The sequence below is a fragment of the Lactuca serriola genome, chromosome 9 (assembly GCF_051521515.1).
Source record: "Lactuca serriola cultivar US96UC23 chromosome 9, Lser_US96UC23_V15, whole genome shotgun sequence".
Classification (NCBI taxonomy): Eukaryota; Viridiplantae; Streptophyta; class Magnoliopsida; order Asterales; family Asteraceae; genus Lactuca; species Lactuca serriola.
This window is the reverse complement of record NC_136416.1, coordinates 157322272-157342109: the sequence shown is the minus strand read 5'-3', so window position 1 is coordinate 157342109 and position 19838 is coordinate 157322272. Positions and strand designations below refer to the sequence as shown.

The 19838-nt window shown below is 39.3% G+C and overlaps 1 protein-coding gene across 2 annotated transcripts; it reads right to left on the bottom strand.

Moving 5' to 3' along the window:
- Positions 1 to 11028: 11028 nt before the first annotated feature.
- On the bottom strand, positions 11029 to 18199 carry WYR (inner centromere protein, ARK-binding region protein). Of its 2 annotated transcripts, XR_013690937.1 has the most exons (10): positions 17584 to 18199; positions 14841 to 16990; positions 14037 to 14399; positions 12944 to 13940; positions 12411 to 12850; positions 12135 to 12286; positions 11950 to 12041; positions 11787 to 11835; positions 11367 to 11668; positions 11029 to 11298 (listed from the first exon to the last, which is right to left on the bottom strand). XR_013690937.1 is itself a non-coding variant. In XM_079018538.1 (9 exons), the coding sequence occupies exons 1-8, from the start codon at positions 17762 to 17764 to the stop codon at positions 11804 to 11806; spliced, it is 4407 nt and encodes a 1468-aa protein (XP_078874664.1). In that variant the 5' UTR covers positions 17765 to 18198; the 3' UTR covers positions 11029 to 11298; positions 11787 to 11803. The 2 variants fall into 2 exon arrangements, 1 of the variants encoding a protein (XP_078874664.1); XM_079018538.1 differs by lacking the exon at positions 11367 to 11668 and having other exon boundaries at positions 17584 to 18198.
- Between the last annotated feature and the right edge of the window lie 1639 nt (positions 18200 to 19838).

Genomic DNA, 19838 nt, shown 5'->3' with positions numbered 1-19838 from the left:
GAGCATGGACGGGGTTCCATGAATCATCAGTAGCAGGACAAGGGCGAGGCCCAGGATAGGCGAGGCCTTAGGACAGGATCCGTTAGCATGAGTTTAGTTATGTGTTGTGATATGTTTATGTGCTATTATATGTTAGCGGGCGATGCCCAGTGACAGGCGAGGCCTAAATGAAACAGATTTGTATCCGAGCGGGGCTCGAAGCCAGGCGAGGCCTGGAGCGGCGGGGCCGTTGTAGCGGGCGAGGTCCGAGGTAGAGGGCGTGGCCCAGTATGTGCAGTATGTGGTTATGCCTGGTATGTGGTAGGGTGGGGAACTCACTAAGCTCCGTGCTTACGATTTTCAGTTTTGGTTTCAGGTACTTCCGGTAGCGGAGGGAAGAGCTCGGGGTGATCGCATGGCACACACCACAGATTAGACAATCTGGGAATGTTTTACTTTGATAACGAACATGTGTTTTGGAAATTAATACTCTGATTATGTTTTGGATTGATGATTTTGCTTTAAGTAATGTTTTATTAACAGAAATTTTTAGTCGTAAATTTTGGGATGTTACAAGTTGGTATCAGAGCCTTGGTTTGAGGAATTCGGACATGCTCTCGGGTGTGTCTGAACTCAAAATGAGGAAATTGTATAGAATTTTTCAAAATGAAAATACAGTTTTGTAAGAAGAGAGTTTTGAGAAAGGGGTGTGGTGCATGCAATCAGCCGAGCTCAAGTAAGTACCCCAAAATACCCATACAAGTTTATGTTATGATTATCAGTTAGTAGAACATCATGCTAGATTAGGACTAAGGATCTAGGGAGGATGCCTTATGTGCCTGTTATATGTGCTTTTGAGCTGCATGATAGTGCTGGTTAGACAGAGGTAGGATAGCCTATTTAGGTTATGCTATGTTTATGAGCTTGTGTTGCATGCTAGTACAGATCCTTGATATGAGAATATGATTGCTTGAGTATGTTATGGTTAGATTTTCCCTTGTCTGAATGCTGCTTGCATTGTGCATTATGGGATTCTGAGTGATGGGAGTTAGCCATTAGGTGGATGCGTCACGTCACATGTGATCAGGGTTGAATAATCTCAGAGTGCTGGATTTGGCCCTATTGCGCAGCTCTTGTTTGAGTCCAACCGTTATAGGGACGAGTCTTTTACTTGAAGGATTATCTGAGCCTCGTCACATGTGATGGTATCCTGGTGATGGCTGATTGACATCACAAGGAGGCCTTCAGCGGCTGAGGACTGGTTTGGTTTGAGTCAGAGGTTTCCCTAGGGTAAGCCTAGGATGAGGTAGTACTGGGAGCAGTAGTAGTAGAAAAGGGACATGGTGGAGTCGAAGCAGTTTCCAAGGAAAGTACGGATAGATGTGGAAGGTAGTATGGGCCCGTATTACTGAAAGCAGAGGATCCGTACTCGATTCGGGAAAGGCCAAGATGAGACCGGGGAAACTTGTAGTGTGAACGTGTATGATCCCTCAGTAGTGATGTGCATCCTGATAGTTGTGTGTTATGTTTGTCAGCAAGGTGACATTGCGAGAGAGGCCAGTGGGCGGACCAGGCGCCGGAGAGGGATCAGGCTCGGGTTCAGGAGCCGAGCAGCTCGAGGAGCGGATGAGGGAGTTGATATCAGCTGAGGTTACGCGCAGCATACTAGACCAGACTCCTGTGATCTTTGGCACGGTCAAGGAGGGTATATTGGAGATTTTGGATGAGAGGTTGGGAGCCTTCCGTACGGAGATGATGGCTTTGATGGGAGCGCGTACCTTGACATTTCGAGAGTTCAGGGCTTACGGGGCACCAGATTATCATGGGGCTAGGGACCCCATCGCTAGCAGCAGATGGTTGGCTGATGTAGCCAACGCTTTCCGAACGAGCTGGTGTCCCGAGGGGGACAAGGTCAGACTCGCCTCCTGTCTACTGAAAGACAGAGCGAGGGATTGGTGGGAAGAGATTTATCATGCTTTGGGGGATGATGCAGCGTTGGACGCGATGACATTGAGTGATTTTCAGCCAGGTTCAGGGCTGAGTTTTCACCGATTATTGAGGTGCAGCAGTTAGCACGGGAGTTTCAGGATTTGACACAGACCACTGAGACTGTGGCGGAGATCACCGCCAAGTTTAGGGAAAGGGCTCTTCTTGTACAGCAGTATGTCGCGGATGAGGAGATGAAGAAGGCCCGATATCACGAGATGTTGAGGGCTGACATCAGGGAGTTCGTGAGCAGATCCGGCTGTAAGACGCTGGAAGATATGATTTCTCGGGCTAGAGAGAAGGAAATTGATTTGGAGCAGATCCGGAAGAGGAAGCCGGATGAGGTTCAGGTAGCCACAGGTTCGGGCAAAAGGCCCAAGGGATCGGATCCGAGATCGAGGGATTATCAGGATCGCAGTCGGTGCGGGAAGTGTGGCAGGGCGCACGGGGGCGCGTGCAGGAGTGGTAGCGGTGGTGAGTCTGGCTGCTTCAAGTGCGGTCGGACTGGTCATTTTAGCAGGGATTGTGTTGTTACCACCACACAGGGATCGGACTTGATATGTTTTCACTGCAATCAGCGGGGCCACAAGAAGGCCTAGTGCCCTAGTTTTTTTTCAGCAGGATGGCACCTGCCCCTGCAACTTTGAGGATCACAGACGGCCGTCAGGGCCGTACAGAGGTGCCTACGGTAGGAGGCAGGGCTTTTCAGATGACTACCTTGGAGACACGAGCAGCGTCGGACGTTGCAGGTATGCGACTTCCATTTTCAGTTCTTTTATTTGTGCATGATTATATTGTTATGGTTCTGCATCATTATCGGTATGAGTATTTTATTTTTATGCGGCTTGATTGTGATCGAGTTATATGCCATCTGCATGCCTTGGATATTTGAATGGTAGTTAGGGGATGTGCTCTATTGGAGAAGGTTACATAGGATGCAGTAACTGTAGCATGCTTGGGAGGGACTTGGTACGTCTCGCTAGTTCAGAGTTGTATAGTTTTAGAGATGGATGGGTTAGATCCCTAGCTATGGTAAGCTTGGGTTCCTCGGTAGATTGATTATGGAATGGTAGCAAGGATTGGGATTTCTTCTCGAGCATTGAGCAGTAAGGGGTAAGCGGGATCGAAGTGGGGGAGAATCCTCCGAGTGTGCAAAGGTAAGAGCACGCAGATCCAGGATGAGTACATGACCTCTGAGAAGGAACAGAAGTAGCACATCGTTTGATGGACTGAAGAATTCCGGATTGGGAATTTGAGAAACTCCCCATCAGTTAGTGCGGGTAATGGTGATGGTTAAAGCCTTGTTAGGAATTCAGGTTGGTGGATCGCCTGTAGGACTCGAGAGAGTCGGAATGAGGATCTTGAGAATTGATAGCATGGGGTGCTTTCGTATTAGCGGTCAGTGGTAGAAAGTGTTGTAAGACTACGGGGCAGTCGTAGCATTCACTAGCGGTCAGTGGTAGAGAGTGTTTTAAGACTACGGGGCAGCCGTAGCATTCACTAGCGGTCAGTGGTAGAGAGTGTTGTAAGACTACGGGGCAGCCGTAGCATTCACTAGTAGTCAGTGGTGGAAAGTGTTGTAAGACTACGGGGCAGCTGTAGCATTCACTAGCAGTCAGTGATGGAAGGTGATGTAAGACTGCGGGCAAGCCATAGCATTCCTTGGTAGCTTCGTTAGCGGAGTTGGGGCGAGGCCCTTATCTCCTAGTGATCAGATAGGGATCAGGAATGGGTAGTGGATGAGAATGGTAGGGAGTTTGCCTGTATAGCCCTAGAGAGGTGAGACCTTGGGAGAGGCCGCTCCAGGATATAGTAGGGTGAGACCCGTGGGCGGGGCCCGTATGAGAGTAGCAGTGTAGGTGAGACATGAGAGCAGGGTTGCTTAGTAGTATGGTTGGGTGAGACCCATGGGCGAGGCCCGAACGAGAGTGGTTAGACAAGTGGGACTAGAAGGTTAGAGGCGGGTGAGACCCGTGGGCGAGGCCCGTGAGTTTTAGCAGCACAGGTGGGACCTGGTAGGGACCTTACTGTCAGGATAGGGGATCGAGGACCCCAGGATTGTAGTGCCTGAATGGCAGAATAGATTGAGCAGTTATAGGTGGTCGAAGTTTCTTCGAAAGTCGCTTGGAGCGACTAGGAGTTGTGTTGGGACTAGCGACCGGTGGGAGCCGGTAATCCAGCTATTGATAGGTTGTTAGGGACCAGGGTGGTCTCAGTTCATTCGGAAGGCAGATAAGGAATAGTAGAAATTTTCAGTCAGTAGCAGTGCACGTAAGCAGTCTATGGTAGAATTCAGTTAGTTGGTCGTGGGGTGCTCGACACCAAATTATAGTAGAAAGAAATGCCCAGTGGATACTTGCGATTATGACCCGTACTGGAGGTAGCGGGAGTAATGGATTTGGTGAAGGATAGGATCTTCACAGTGACGGAGGAAATAGTTGGTTATGGAGCATCGCCTTGGGAAGGCAAGAGAACACACAAGGAAAGAGGGGTGAACCCCTATGGGTTCAGTTGCAGTACTCAGAGAGTACCAGAAGGTTTGACGGTTGAGTAAGTTGTGATTCCAGAATGTTCAGGGTCAGGGTTGACCCGAGATTATTATCCGCAAGGGTTAATATTAGTCAGAATGACCGGGCGAAAGACCAGCGAAGGTAGGCAGCTGGTGTTGGATCAATTAATAGAGTATTGGAAGCAGATCGCAGTCGGTTAGCCATAGCAAACTTCGAGGGCGAAGTTTAGTTTAAGTGGGGGAGAGTTGTAACACCCAAAGTCAGGAAGGCCAAGAAAGGAAAGGAAAACCTAAGTTTAAGGGATGACTCGTCGAGTCCAAGGAGGAACTCGGTGAGTCCGAGCGGGGTCCGGGTCATGGAGTAAGTGACCGACTCGGCGAGTCGGCTAAGGAGACTCGGCGAGTCTGGCCTGAACGAGGAAAACCCTAAATCCGGGACTTGGAGCCTATTTAAACGTCTCATTCTCTTCCCTAGGGTTCATTTACTGCCTCTCAAACCCAGAACACCGAACCCTAAGCCCCATTGTTGCTCATTCAAGCTTCCAAGCCATTTTTGGGTTATTGAAGGTACTAAGTCGTTTCCTTCATTTAGATCTATTCTAGTTATGAGTTTTGGGGCTTTTAAGCCATGTTTAGATATCCATTTGAGTTAGAAGCCGGATCTGAAGTTGCTACTTCGGATCTAAACTCATTTTGGCCTTGTGAAGCATAAAGTAACTGCCCTTGAGTTGATTATAGAGCCTCCTTGCCTTAAACCCTAGTTTATGGTGTGTTTAGCCCAGATCTCCTTCTCTACACGTAAAGTTTGCAACTTTACGTGAGGAATAGGCTTGGGAAGGGTAGATCTACAGTTTGGAGTCCATGCATGACTCAAAAGTCCTCTACATGTGTGAAGATCTGAATGGACTCGGCGAGTCCTTTGAGTGGACTCAGCGAGTAGCATGAAGATTAAGAGGAACTCGACGAGTGGGATGAACAAGTCGTCGAGTCGGATGAAGATTTTCCTTGTACTCGGCGAGTCTGTTCTTGGACTCGGTGAGTCAGGTTGCGAAACCCCAAACCCTTCGTGTTGAGACTCGAATCAGTGAGTCGAGTGGAGACTCGGTGAGTCGGACAGGTCAGGAATTGGAAATCGGTAGACTCGGTGAGTCATGGACTGACTCGGCGAGTCGAGTCGCGAATGGAAGGACTCTGAGCATATGAACTCGGCGAGTTAGTAGGTTGACTCTGCGAGTAGGGTTGACCTGGAAGGTTGACCTTGACCAGAACTTTGACTTTGACTAGCATTGACTTAGTTGACTTTGGGGGGTCAGTTAGACTAAGTGTTGCATTGATATTGGTAGCTCGGGGAGCTAGTGGAGCAGGAGTTTAGAGAGTTGTCGGGCAGTAGCTAGAGGGATTATCAGCAAGTTCAGCAAGTGCAGGTGAGTTTCCCCTTGTGTGAATGAGTTTACGGCCACAATGCCGGCCCATGTAGTTATGAGTAGAAGACCCGGGGGTTAGCCCTAGGCACAATATGCTAGTATGATATTCAGGACGAGGTCCAATGATAGCAGGCGGGTGCCCAAGGAATGGTTTATATGATAGTTTATACTTGTTGCCTGTGTGATACATGTATGTGCCTGGTAGGGTAGTGAGTGTGGGCGAGGTCCCGTACCTCACCAATAACAGAGTGTGGATGGTGTTCCACATCTCATTAGCAACAGAACAGGGGCGAGGCCCAAGTTAGGGAAGGAGTGAGTGTGGGTTGGGCCCGTATCTCACTATCAGCAGGAGCATGGACGGGGTTCCATGACTCATCAGTAGCAGGAAAAGGGCGAGGCCCAGGATAGGCGAGGCCTTAGGACAGGATCCGTTAGCATGAGTTTAGTTATGTGTTGTGATATGTTTATGTGCTATTATATGTTAGCGGGCGAGGCCTAGTGACAGGCGAGGCCTAAATGAAGCAGATATGTATCCGAGTGGGGCTCGAAGCCAGGCGAGGCCTGGAGCGGCGGGGCCATTGTAGCGGGCGAGGCCCGAGGTAGAGGGCGAGGCCTAGTATGTGCAGTATGTGGTTATGCCTGGTATGTGGTAGGGTGGGGAACTCACTAAGCTTCGTGCTTACGGTTTTTAGTTTTGGTTTCAGGTACTTCCGGTAGCGGAGGGAAGAGCTCGGGGTGATTGCATGGCACACACCACAGATTAGACAGCCTGGGAATGTTTTACTCTGATAACGAACATGTGTTTTGGAAATTAATACTCTGATTATGTTTTGGATTGATGATTTTGCTTTAATTAATGTTTTATTAAAAGAAATTTTTAGTCGTAAATTTTGGGACGTTATAGAAGTTGTCCCAAAAAATACACAATAATCGAAGTTTGATCGATGTGTAGCTAGACATCCTCCAAGTCATCATCAGAGTAAGCAATTAAGGACAAAGGACATGGAGGGGAGACATGAAGTTGAAGCTCATGGTCAAGAGTGCTTCGAATGTATCAAAGGATCTGTTTGAGATCATGAAGATGCATCTCTTTGGGATCATGCATGTATAGGCATATTTGCTGAACCATGAATGTAATGTTGAGTATGGTGAATGTAAGATGTTGAAGAGCCCTTGCAAGGTTATAAAACATGGTAAGATCCGCAACTAAAGGACCGGTGGCATCCAGTTTGTGAACTGGTTCGCAGGGATTCAACAGGGGTTGCAATTTTTTATGATTTTACATTCCAGTGTCAGAGGCATACTTTGCCAGATACTAAGAGAGAAATAAACATGTGAAAGATCTCATTGCATAAATCCCTAGAAATTGTAACAATGTACAACACAATATAAATACACGAGTACAATGAGATGGACTTGCTAAACTAAGCTACAAATGAGCTATACAAATGGGTTGAATACAAATATACACTAACACAAACGACCACCATGTGTGTACATTCATTAAGGGGGAGAACAAGAACAATAACAACAATATGTAAGACATGGTCGGATTTGAAGGGGGAAAGTGGGCAGCTGTTCAAGGCCCAATATTTTTGGGGCCTATTATATATATATATATATATATATATATATATATATATATATATATATATATATATTATCTATTTAATCCTGAGAATTTAGCTTCATAAGGTCAAGATTAAGGTGTTGTTTGTTCTTTGGAAAAAAAAAACCTCTTCAGACCTCTTATTACTACGTGGCGCAGCACACGCGCAACACTTTTCATCTCGTAGCTGTTTTTTTTTCAGAAGTCTTCGGATTAAAAAACTTATGCGAGTGTTCTTCTTAGCACAACACTTGTTATGTCTCTTCCTACCTCTTCCAACCTCTTCTTCTTCTTCTTTTTCTTGTTAAAATATTGATTATATATTGCTGAAATCTTATTTCACATTTTTTTCGTTTTTTTTTATTTATTCTTGTTGAATTTTTTTTTTCTTTTTTTTTTAATTGAATAATAATAATTTGTTAATGAAATATCATTATTTTATGGTAAAATATCTTTATTTTTTGTTAAATTATCATTTTTTGCTGAAATATCATAAATTCTTGCCGAAATGTCGTGCATTATTATATTTTCGGTATTAAAAAACTATTTTCGGATTATTGATTATAAAATTAGTTTATTTTAATTTTTTAATATCTGCAGAAGCATGTAGATGTTAAAAAAACAAACACGCTTTTTATTACAGTCTGCAACCGTTTGATCTACATCTTCTACTGCAGAGGGTTGCAGAGGTGGTCCGCAGACTTTATAAATTTTTACTTCAATAAAAACAAACAGCACCTAAGTGAAAATTGAATGGAGCCAAGTTCAAGAATTACAAGAAATAATAGTAAAAAGATGAAAAACAAACAAGAAACAATTCAATCCAAATCTTCTTATAAGTTTACTAATGATATGTACGTTGTGCAAGATCTTCTTATTATTCTACAATTTCTAGTTCGCTAGGAAATCAAGTTTTGTTGGTCTAAAGAGAGAAAAGAAAGCAAAGTCTGATGTTGCGTCTATGCAAGGAAAAGAAGAGATCCTTCCTTTTGATTTTGGCAGTTTCGCGCCTTGAAGTTTGGCATACTGTTAGAAAATACCCCAGTTCTGAATTCTCAACACAACTAGTACAGAAAATTACAAAATTAGTCCCTAGACTTATATTTTCCAAACTATTATTATTATTATTATTATTATTATTATTATTATTATTATTATTATTTAAATAATTCATTTGCCAAACTTACAAAAAATAATCTTTAATTATATAATTATTTGTATTATTTATTAACCCTATTTTGAAAAAATTAATCAGAAACATAGCGTTATATAATTTTGAATCAGATTTCAGATTATCAGAAATTCTTATTGAAACTAATGAAGAATGCTAGGGGAGCTTTAGGAGTCGTCATTTTGCTGTTATTGTATGTCATTAGTCGATAAAATATTATGATTTTGCTATTTTCTATGCTTATTGCAATAAAATTTATCGTCGTTTAAAAAAAAAACTTTCTTTTATATGATTTAATTCCTTACACGTTAGGGCCTAGGGGCCTTTTTTCGGCTCGTCCTAAGCATTTTGAAGCCTCATGATCAACCTTGATGTAAGAACAAGATAACTAAAGTAATTGAACATGGAGGAAGCAATAACAATGAATTACACATCATAACAATGAATTACACATCATAAAGATTTGTCAGGTGCAGTAGAGAAACACAAAAGAGATGGTAGCTACAAGGGTTGATAGATGATAGAATTCCAAACTTCTTATACTTACGAACACTCATAAAGTTGTGGTAGAGCCACAAACGAACACGATATCTTATCCACCACATATGACTCAAACCTTCAACTCCTTAGTAAGTAACACATTTTCAAGAAAAAAAATGTATTTGTACATACTACATATAAATTAAACAAATACTCTATTTTCATTTTGGAAATAGAAAAATAATTAAAATATGGGAAGTGTACAACATTTTTTTATTCATACATAAAAGTTGTAATTCTAAATACAAAAATCGTATTCTAATTACATGATGAAGTGATTGATTCGATTTGAGGAGATTAAATTATTTCTCTCTAAACTTTAAAATAATATATTTCATTTTTGGCCTTTGATTTATATATATAAACTAGACGAACTTTTGCACAACATATAAAAGTTATATAGTTAAAATATAAAAAACTTTAATGTCAAAAATAACTAAGTTGTTATTATCTATGAAATAATGATTTTATACTAAGTTAAAAAAAATTATCTTGAACATTATCATTATAATCAACTATATAGTAAAATAAAAACATCTCTTATAAGATGGGAATTTTAGAGTTCTAATAGTTATTACAATTGAATATAATTCATAAAAGTCAAATTCAAATTAATATGAGCTAAGATAAAAACTTATATATAACAACATTATTTCAGTGAAATCTCCTCGTGTGTTGCGTGTAAAAAAAGTTGTATATGAAAAGATCGATCGATTAATGGATTTATAAAAACAAATGTGAACATCGAAACATCGTTACCTTTAACAAAATAAACAATCAACCCCATAATCAGGGTTTACTGTTCGCAATTTTGGGTTTTCTCAATCTAGAGGATTTTCTGTACAAAAATCAAGATTTTTCGGGCAAAATGCTTTCACAAATTGACTATAAAGAAAGTGTAGTGTGTCGGAGTAAGCTTGCCATTGATTTTGCACAGTTGTAGAATCGGGAAGCTGGATTATATGGCTGCCATGATTCTCTTTGCTTTGATATCGGTTTATCGCGACATAAGCAACGAAGAGTCTCATTAACACTATAAATGGAAAGGGTGTTAGCTAATTCAAATGAGCTCGATGACATTGTTGGAAGCGTTCGTAAGAGAGAAATAAGGCTTTGAGGCTTGATCTCTTAGTCTTCAACCCTTATATAATTTATATAGAAAGCTGACTAGACACACATGTAGATTAATCATACATGTAAGCAAAGACTTTTGTTAATTGACATTATAACCGGTTAAAACACCTCGAGTTGCCTTTTTTAGCAGATAATTTTCCACTTTAATGGGGTCAAAGTTACAAAAAGCAAAAAAAAAAAATAAACAAACAAACAAAAAAACTTTAAGGACCATATAAAACCATAACGGAAACTTTTTTGTGCTTTCACGTCAATAAGTTTATTTATAAATAGTTAATAAATTTTTCCAAATTATGAGGTATTATAAAGCTTATACATTTATCATCGCTTCATAAACAATGGTTTATTCTATTCCTCTTTATGAAAATATATTTTTATTTTTGAGCTTATTAAATTTATTATGGAATTAATATATGATAACTCGTAACTTAAATGCTTAAACCCTATATTTTAATTTTTTTTTTTATGGTTATTTACTTTTTGTTTTAGGATATTAATAATATTTTTATTTTTAAATAAATTATTTTATAATTTAGGATCCTTATTAACCTGCGACTATCTATAATCAACCGACTAATAATGGTATTATACCCTCCAACTTTGATCATTTTAGTGATTATCCCCATCATTTATTTTCCTAAAAACATTCAGTTTTCTAATACAATGACACATAAAATGCTATTTCAACAATCCACATCGATATAACCACCTGGATGAAAGTAATTACAAGTTTACAACTTGAGAAAGATTCAACTACAGACGTTCATTTCATAGGGCTTTAGACAATGAACACGAGGAATGGAATCCTACATATATATTGACATATTAAGATTAAGATAAACAAAAGTTAAATGTATAGATGATCGATCTGCATATGAATTGTATGCATGAAAGGTTTCTCAAATACACAATATAGTTCCTACAGGAATGCTTGCAGGATCAAAATCTGTCAAACAATCAAAAACATGCATGTCAATGTCATGATTCATAAACTGATAAAAGAAAGAAAACAACCTGCAAATCCAATGTCCTTTGGGTTAGTAATTTTCTGTACTTTAGGTCCAAAAATTGAACCTTTCTTTTCACTTTTGGTCCCTATTTTCAGGTTTCATTTAAGTTTTAGTCCCACACTCACACCCTCACCGTCAGTTTAAGACAGTTAATAACTGGTAAAATGACCATTGTAGCCTCCATCTTGTGTTTTCCATTATTTTTTACTATTATTAGTAAAAACTTATATAATAAGGGTAAAATGGTCATTTTACTAGGGCTTGACGGACTTAAACTCAAGGTGTGGAACACAACGGAAATGAAACCTGAAAATGAAAAAAAAAATCCTTCAGACCTAAACCAAGAGAAATCAGTAATCACAAGGACCAAATTTGCATTTTACTCGAATATTTTGACTAAAGCACAAAAAAAGAAAGGCAATACCTTTTGTTATTAGCAAGCTATTGTGGCTGTAGCCTCCGAGGGAGGACAACTGCAAGCACATAACCAATTAACCATTAGCTAATAATCTTTAATTCTTTATCTATCTAATCTAACCAAACCAAGTCTCATAAAAAGATACTCAACACTTCTTATAGTTAGTTACCTTCATCCATACTGCAAAAGCTTCCTGTTGGAAATATTGTTTCCAGGTCAACCTTCTCCTGCAATGGCAGAACCATCGCCACAGCTCTTTTACTGTAGGAAAAAAAAAAACCCCAAAATGAATATCTTTTCATTACACAAATAAAATAAAATAAAAAGCATAGATATAATGATAGAAAGATATACTTGGCCCATGATGGAATAAACTTTTTGGTGGGTAGTTCTTCTTCATCTTCATCTTCTTCATCAGAGCATTGATATGGGGAAATGTCATATGATTTTTCTTGACTAGTCAACATCACCGATCCCACTTGTCCAGGTGACTTTGTTTCCTTATCCTATAATTAATAATGTTGATCATCGTAGGTAATATATTATAAATTGCACCCTACTTTACTCATACAGTATAATAATGCCCCTATATTGGTAAAAAAGAGTAAAGTGCATTCCTATTATACATACCTTTTCAGGAAAAGGTGTAAGTTGTTGGATGATGACGTCTGCTGCTAAGCTTTTCTCATGTCTTTGAGAACCCTTTTCATCAAAAGCATTTTTATTTTCAGATCCTTTTTTACTTCCACCACCAACATGTCGTGATTTTTCATGTTGTTGTGCTTTCTGCTCTTTTCGTGTTTCAGCAATCTTTCTTTTTTTAGCAATTTGCTTTCTCTCATCTTCCTCCCTTTGTTTTTTCCTTGCTGCCACGTCAGCTTCTTTTTTCTTCATTTCCTCCAGTTTTCTCTTTTTATTTAATTCCATTTCTCTTGCATTTTCTTTCCCAACTCTTGCCCTCTCAATCTTCAATGCTTCTTTCTTCATCCTCCTCTCGTTTTCCTTTTCCTGTTCACGTCGTTTTGCAGCCTCAGCTGCCTCCAGAGCCTTCACTTTTATATCTCTCTTACCTTCAAAAACAACCAAACACACACACAGACACACATTAGGTGATTTTTTTATATTTCACGTGCTTTGGGATAGAGAAAAAAAAAATTATCTACCTGGGCAAACTGCAGCTGCTTGTTTTTGTTGAACAATTGAAACAAAGGATGTCACATTTGATACAATATTGTTACGCTGTGTTGGCCTTTTTATTGCACTTCTCATATTTTTACTGTTTTGAGTCTGAAGGGATGCATTCCTTCTAATACTGGCACGTGTGGAAACTGATGGGGTCCGGCTAACTCCAGGATGAAATTTGGACTTGTATTTTAACTTATCATTAGTCCTAGGGATGTTCACTTGTATATTCACAGAATTTGAACTACATCTATCGCGATATTTCATGGGCCCAGAGGGTGGTTCTCTTTCAGCAAGTTGATTTTCTACTTTCGGAACAATTCCAATCTCCACCTCATCATCATTTTCTGTTGTTACAATCTCCATTTCTGTCTGTTCATTTGCTTGAAGTTCATCATTTTCAGTTTCTTCATTACTGTTAGGATCTTCATCTTCTTCAATGGGGAAGCAAGTATGTTCAGGATTTGAGCTTAATCGATTCTCTGAACTGCCTGAACTTGATGTTGACCTGTCCCAGAGCTTTCCAATACCAACGGGAGAGGAATAATAATTCTTTGATTCCCAATTAAATGGAGTACCAGAAAATGGAAGTGAATCAAAAGTCTTCTGCTGTGTTGGAAAAGAATAACCACAATCACTTCCTGAAATATCAGTATCCTTTTTGAAATCATCCTCATCAAGGATGATCCCATACAGGTCTTGAACTTGATGTTGATTAAATGTAGCAGATGAAAACTTGGAAAATGGTGTATTCATGCTAGCAGATTTGCAGATTTGTGCTAGAAGGCTGGCTCTTTTGATTGGGGAACTTGGCAATTCCAGCCTGTCAAAATCTATTCCACCACCTCCTTCAGCATTTTCCAGTTCTTTTTCATCTATGGTAAAACCCTCATACTCAGGCATAGTTTCATCAGGGTCAACCACAGTAACACCAACATCATCATTGCTTGTTTTATCCTCCACTTCAGCAACAGTTGCCTGTGATAAGAAAATTCAAGAGAAAAATGTTAAATAAAGGGAAATGTCTTTAAAAGTTCACTCAAACATAAGTTGGAATTAGTAGAACATTCATACCTCTGTAGCTTGAACCTCCATCTCATCACGAACTCGCTTTTCAAAGCTCTGAATAATGCCATCTGATTGGGAGATATGGAAATCATTTTCAGATGCTTCAAGATCACAATGAATAGCATCACCTTGAACATGTCTGGAATCAGAGAAGCATTTTTTTCGGTCATCAGCATTCCTGTGAAGGTCCTGTGGCCATGTATTCACTTTGGCAGAATTCAGTTTCCAATTGGATTTTGAAGGATCAAGATCCAAGCAATCCTCAGAATCCTTGTCTCCTTGTTTGGATAAACATGAAGTAATAGATTGCTTGAGATCTTCAGAGACAGGTATAAAATCATCAGAAGCATTTTCATCATGAACATCAACCTATCACAAAAGATGAATATGGCTTGAATAATGTTGGAAACGGAATGTTTTGTGTTACTTTTGCAACTACATTACCGAAATGAGAAATGAAAAGCATATATAGTATTGGTTATGTAAGGGATGTGTGTAAACTCTTCAGATATATCCATCCATGTTTGGTATATCTTATACTGATATTTAGAAATGGGTTATATACATATTCTGTCCAATTTCAAGTAGCATCTCAGTGGAATGGGTTTCCAGTTACATTCTTGATGGTTGGAATGCAAATAGGGTTTGTAAATTTGGGGTCAAAAGGTAAATTATGATGAGAAACCTCAATGCATGCTAAAATGTTTGTTGAACAAAAACTAAAAAGAATGAACTTAAAGTATAAATCTTACATATCATGAGTATAAGTTTTGAAATGCAAGTTTTGGGTCTTAGAGAAGTGGCACTTACCTCACACAGAGCAGCAGCATCATCAACATGTAGGGAAACCTTAGGGTTGTGTTCAACATCCTCCCCTATTCTGTTCTCATCCATGTTCAAGCCAATGTTCATCATCTCATCTTTTGCACACTCATCAAAGTTATCATGGGAATTTGTCCTTGCAGTTTTTGATTGGCTTGAGTTTACATTCTCCATTGGTAACTGCTGCTCAATGGAAGTACCACTGGACTTATGATCTATTGATGAAGCAGAATCCATTCCCAACAATCCATCTGGCATTCTCTTCTTGGAAAGCATACCACCCTCCACCATTGGATTCTCATTCGTGTCCAAATCAATATTCATTGTCTCATCATTTGCACACTCAATAGAACTGTCATGAGAATGTGTCATTGAAGCTTTCGATTTTCTTGATTCTACATTCTCCAATGGTAATTGCTTCTCAATGAAAGTACCACTGAAATTAGGATCTATTGATGAAGCAGAATCCATTGAAGGATTGCATTCCTGTCCCAACAATCCATCTGACATTCTCTTCTTGGAAAGCATACAATCCTCCACCACTGGATTCTCATACATATCCAAACCAACATTCATTGTCTCCATATTTGTACACACATCAATATCCTCATGAGAATGTACCCTTGCAGACTTCGATTGGCTTGACTGCTGCTCAAAGAAAGTACCACTGGATTTCTGATCTTTTAACAAAGCTGAATCCATTAAGGGATTGCAATCCTGTTCCAACAATCCATCCAGCCTTCTCTTCTTGGAAAGCAGACTACTAACTTTATTTAAATCGCATCCATCCATTTCATCAAAGTTCAGTTGCTTAGGTTTAACAAGAATACAACACTCAGAAGATTGCTTTAAGGGTAAACCATCTGATTCAGTGCACATGGTGACAGGATCCAACTTTTTTACAGAATTTACAGGCTGCATTGCAACTGGAGCATCTATGGGCCCATTTCCCACAACAGTTTCACCATCTTCTCTGTGGTTAGCATCAAGTGGACATTCTTTCATAGATTCAGACTTGGAATTTGTAACTCGAGAAGTAGCAATATTGGAGGAAATTACAGACTGTTTTACATCTTTACTGTTACAAGTAACTTGTGTCTCCCTCACTCTATCACTACAAACCTGCGAAGTTTTGACTGCATCTAGTAACTTGTTGGAGGCATCAACTCCATGCTTCAAATCACCAATAGAATAACAAAGTGCACCTATACTACCTTCCTTTGGTTTGTAAGAAGCAGATGTGCCCACTTCTAAGGACTTGTTTAGCCCACCAGTTTGTTGGGTTGAACCCTTAGACCTGGTAATTCTACCAGAATAAGGTTTGCTTTGCCTTTGTGTATCGTTTGTGTTGCCAATTGCTGACTTTTTGGCTCCATAACTTCCCAAAGAGATGTCAAGAAGATTAACCCCTTCCATAACACCATCAGCATGACCAGAATGTTGACCTGTTGACTGTGCCAGGATACCACCATCTAATTCTTCCTGATCATTGGTTTTGGAAAGATCGCTCATAGAACTATGTTTTTCATCAGAAGTGCTAGACCCTGCAAGTCTACCACTAAACCTGGTTCTACCCTTTCCTTCTGCTGCCACTGAATTTGCTCCACTGATATCGTTGCATATGCCTGGTTCTGAAGGGCGCTTATCTTGAGTGACTTGATGGAAATCACTTTTGGATACTTCGCCTCCAGTAAAAGAAATACGGGTTCTACTTTCATCACCTAAACAACTCTTGGCTGAAGTTTTTGCACTAGTTCGAAGCTCTAGAGCTTTTTGCCTTGACTTGGACCTCTGAATTCTAGCAAGTGAAGTGTCTGGTGCAGCATAAATGCTTGATATTCTAGCATCCATCTCATGCTCTTTCTGAGGAGAGTTAACACTGTCATCTTGCTCATTAACTCGATTTAAGCTGCATCCTATGTCAACATTAGGACAAGCAAGTGTCACAGGTTGTCCATTGGTCACATTGCCACCTTTGTTAGGAGCAGGGGTTTCCATGGACACTTCATTTGGTAACTGCCCATTACCCCTGGAAACAACTGGTCTGTCATACAGAAAAGGGCCACCAGTTGAATAGCGAAGAGACTCCCGCGGATGTTGAAGTAAGAGCTTGGAGATGATCTCTTCTTTTTTCAACTCTGCAAAATAACACCAATGTTTCAACAATTAATCATCATGAAACCATACGTCCATACCATAGAACCAGGAGTCAAAACTATATAATACACAGTGTAAAAGTCTGATGCTCCTTGTTCTTACTATGCTCATGGGCTTAGGGTTTATACTCATAAATGATAAACTAGTAGCAAATTGTACTCCTACGTCCAGCAAATCTTCCAAGAAACCCCCTTTCAACTAGAAAAACCCTAAAAAATTCTACAAGACCGTCTAGGTATTATCCATACGGAGAAAACTTCTGAATGATTGTTAGCTCCTTTCAAGAGCTTTCCCCAATAAATGTCAATCTCGCATGCCCAAGTGACAAACACTTCAAAATCGGTGATGTTAAATTTCAAAATACACAAATATAAGTAGACTGTAGACATATGCATTATGATAACGGCCTCCTATGAAGTTAATGAGAAAACAACAGGATGAAGATTTTTGTAGACAAAAAGGGAGAAGCATGCATGTATGACCTAATTTTCTAACTTGGAAAGTACTGCAATCCCCTAGTTTAATCTGAAATTTAACAGCCAGTGCCTACTTAAAACGATAAGTGAATGCCTACCATGGGGATGCGAAGAGCCAGAGTTAAATCTGGGGTTCAAAAGGCATGGAGGAGGTGTAATTCCATCGATAAGGAGCCTAGAAGCAAGTTGCTCGGTGTACGCATCGGCTTGCTGCTGGGCTTGTTCGATGATCCAGTCTTTGCGCTCGAAGAATTGAATGAACAACTTCTCCAACGACATGTTCACCGGCGATGAACCAAATCCATTAACGCACTCTTTTTTTCTGATTGAGTTGTTATTGAAGCGCGAATTTGAATTCAAATATTTAGATCCGGCGCTGGCGAGGGCGGCGCTGTCGGAGCTTGACGTTGGAGGTGGTAGCTTGGCGTCGAAAGTCTGACCTTGATGGTGGGAGTCGATTTCAAGGAGGTGGGAGCGATATCAGAAGGAATCTACGGTGTGCGGTGCGACAGAAGCTCCGGCGATGTGCGGCGTCGGCCGGCTGTGCGAGGGCGTCGCGGTGCTATGTGAAATCGGATATGCAGATGCAGAAGAGGTGGAGGCTATGGTGTTCGATCAATGCAAGAAGAGAGACGATGGTAGGAGTAGGGCAAAAAGGGAAACGATGGTGTTCGGATGAGGCTTTGAGTGAGCGGGATATTTTCAGTTGCAAAAGATTCAAATTACCTTGATAAAATATATTTTTATTTGTATATAATTTGTATATATTTGATTATTAAGTTTTTTTTTCTATTATTTGATATTTTTTTCCACATTTGAATATCTGGTCGGGTTAACTCGGAAAATGACTTAATATGATAATATATTTTTTAGTTTGTATATATTTAGTCCTTAATATTTTTGTATACGATTAATCATTATGACCGGTTTCTTCGGATTTTGCTCACGACATCCTACATGAGATAATCATTAACGAGTTGTTCTTATACATAGCTCGTCCTTCACTTATATCAGTAATGTAATTCACAAATCGGTTAAATAATGTTGGTTCCTTAGTTTTCTTCAAACAGAATATGTCTTCGTCTTCGGTTTCATCTATCTTCATAGTGGATAACGATATTTTTGTATTGGAAATGCAAATTTGTGTTTAAAGGAAGCAATCACAAAATGAATCTCGTTGTCTACTATGGAGATAGATGAAACTTTTTGATAGTGTATTCTTTTGTCTTGGAAGTGCAAATGCTTTTAGCATCTTCCTTAATTTATTTTGTGTCGGAAGTGCAAATTCGAGTTAAGAGGAAACAATCATAAAAAAACACGTTGTTTCTTATGAAGATAGATGAAATCAAAGACAAAAACATCTTCCGCTTGGAGAAATCTAGGGAACCAACATTATTTAACCGATTTGTGAATTAGGATATCAATATAAGTGAAGGACGAGCCACGTATAAGAACATATCGTTAATGATGGTCCCATGTATGATGTCATGAACAAAATCTAAAAAAAATGGTCATAATAACTAAATATGTACAAAAACATTAAGGATTAAATGCGTACAAACTGAAAAATATATTACCCTATTAAGTCTTTTTTTACTTAATCTAGAGTACTCGGTTATAAGGACTGAATGTGGACAAAGAAACAAGTAAAATAGTTAAATGTGGACAAAAAAACTCAATGACCAAATGTATACAAATCAAAAAATATATTACTCTTTTAAGTCTTTATTCGTATTATTTATAGAGAAAGTGAATAAAGGTAACAAGCTTTTTGGTCTACACAAAATAAAAAAAATAAAAATATTATTTTCTTTACATATTACACCGTGTTTCACGGTTATGCATGTTTTCTCTTAAAAACTGAAATCAACTTATGCAATGTGTATTTTGTAAGTAGAATGTTGAATACAAGATGTTGTAGTTCGTTGGATGATCTACCAATAGAGATTTTGACTCGGATTATTGTAATGTTAGGGTATGAATCTGCAAAAGACATCATATCTACAATAATTTGGTAATTCTCAATAAACACTAACTTATGAGTGTATAGTTGATGGAATATAACTTTATTTATTAGTTATTAACTGTATATTTCAATTTATGAAGTTCGAAAAAGATGTATGCAGCAGAGGAAGAATGTGACGTGTTCAAACAAGCATCCCTCGACATGTTTGAAGGGATGGATCCCAAAGATCTTAAGGATGATGTATTTACACACAAATGTGCAACGCATAAAAACGTTGAAGCTATGTATAGATAAGGAGTGGGATGTGTAATTTGAGTAATTTTATGTAATTTGATTGAACTTATTTTTAGTGGCATTAGTCTTAATATTGGTGTTGTTTTTATTTGT

What these genes read in the sequence shown, in the direction of transcription:
- WYR (XM_079018538.1), bottom strand. Translation starts at nt 17,764, where the DNA reads ATGTCGTTGGAGAAGTTGTTCATTCAATTCTTCGAGCGCAAAGACTGG. An exon ending in TGGCTCTTCGCATCCCCATG is followed by an intron (nt 16,991 to 17,583) that starts GTAGGCATTCAC and finishes GTTATTTTGCAG; the next exon opens with AGTTGAAAAAAGAAGAGATC. An exon ending in TTTATTCCATCATGGGCCAA is followed by an intron (nt 12,042 to 12,134) that starts GTATATCTTTCT and finishes TTTTTCCTACAG; the next exon opens with TAAAAGAGCTGTGGCGATGG.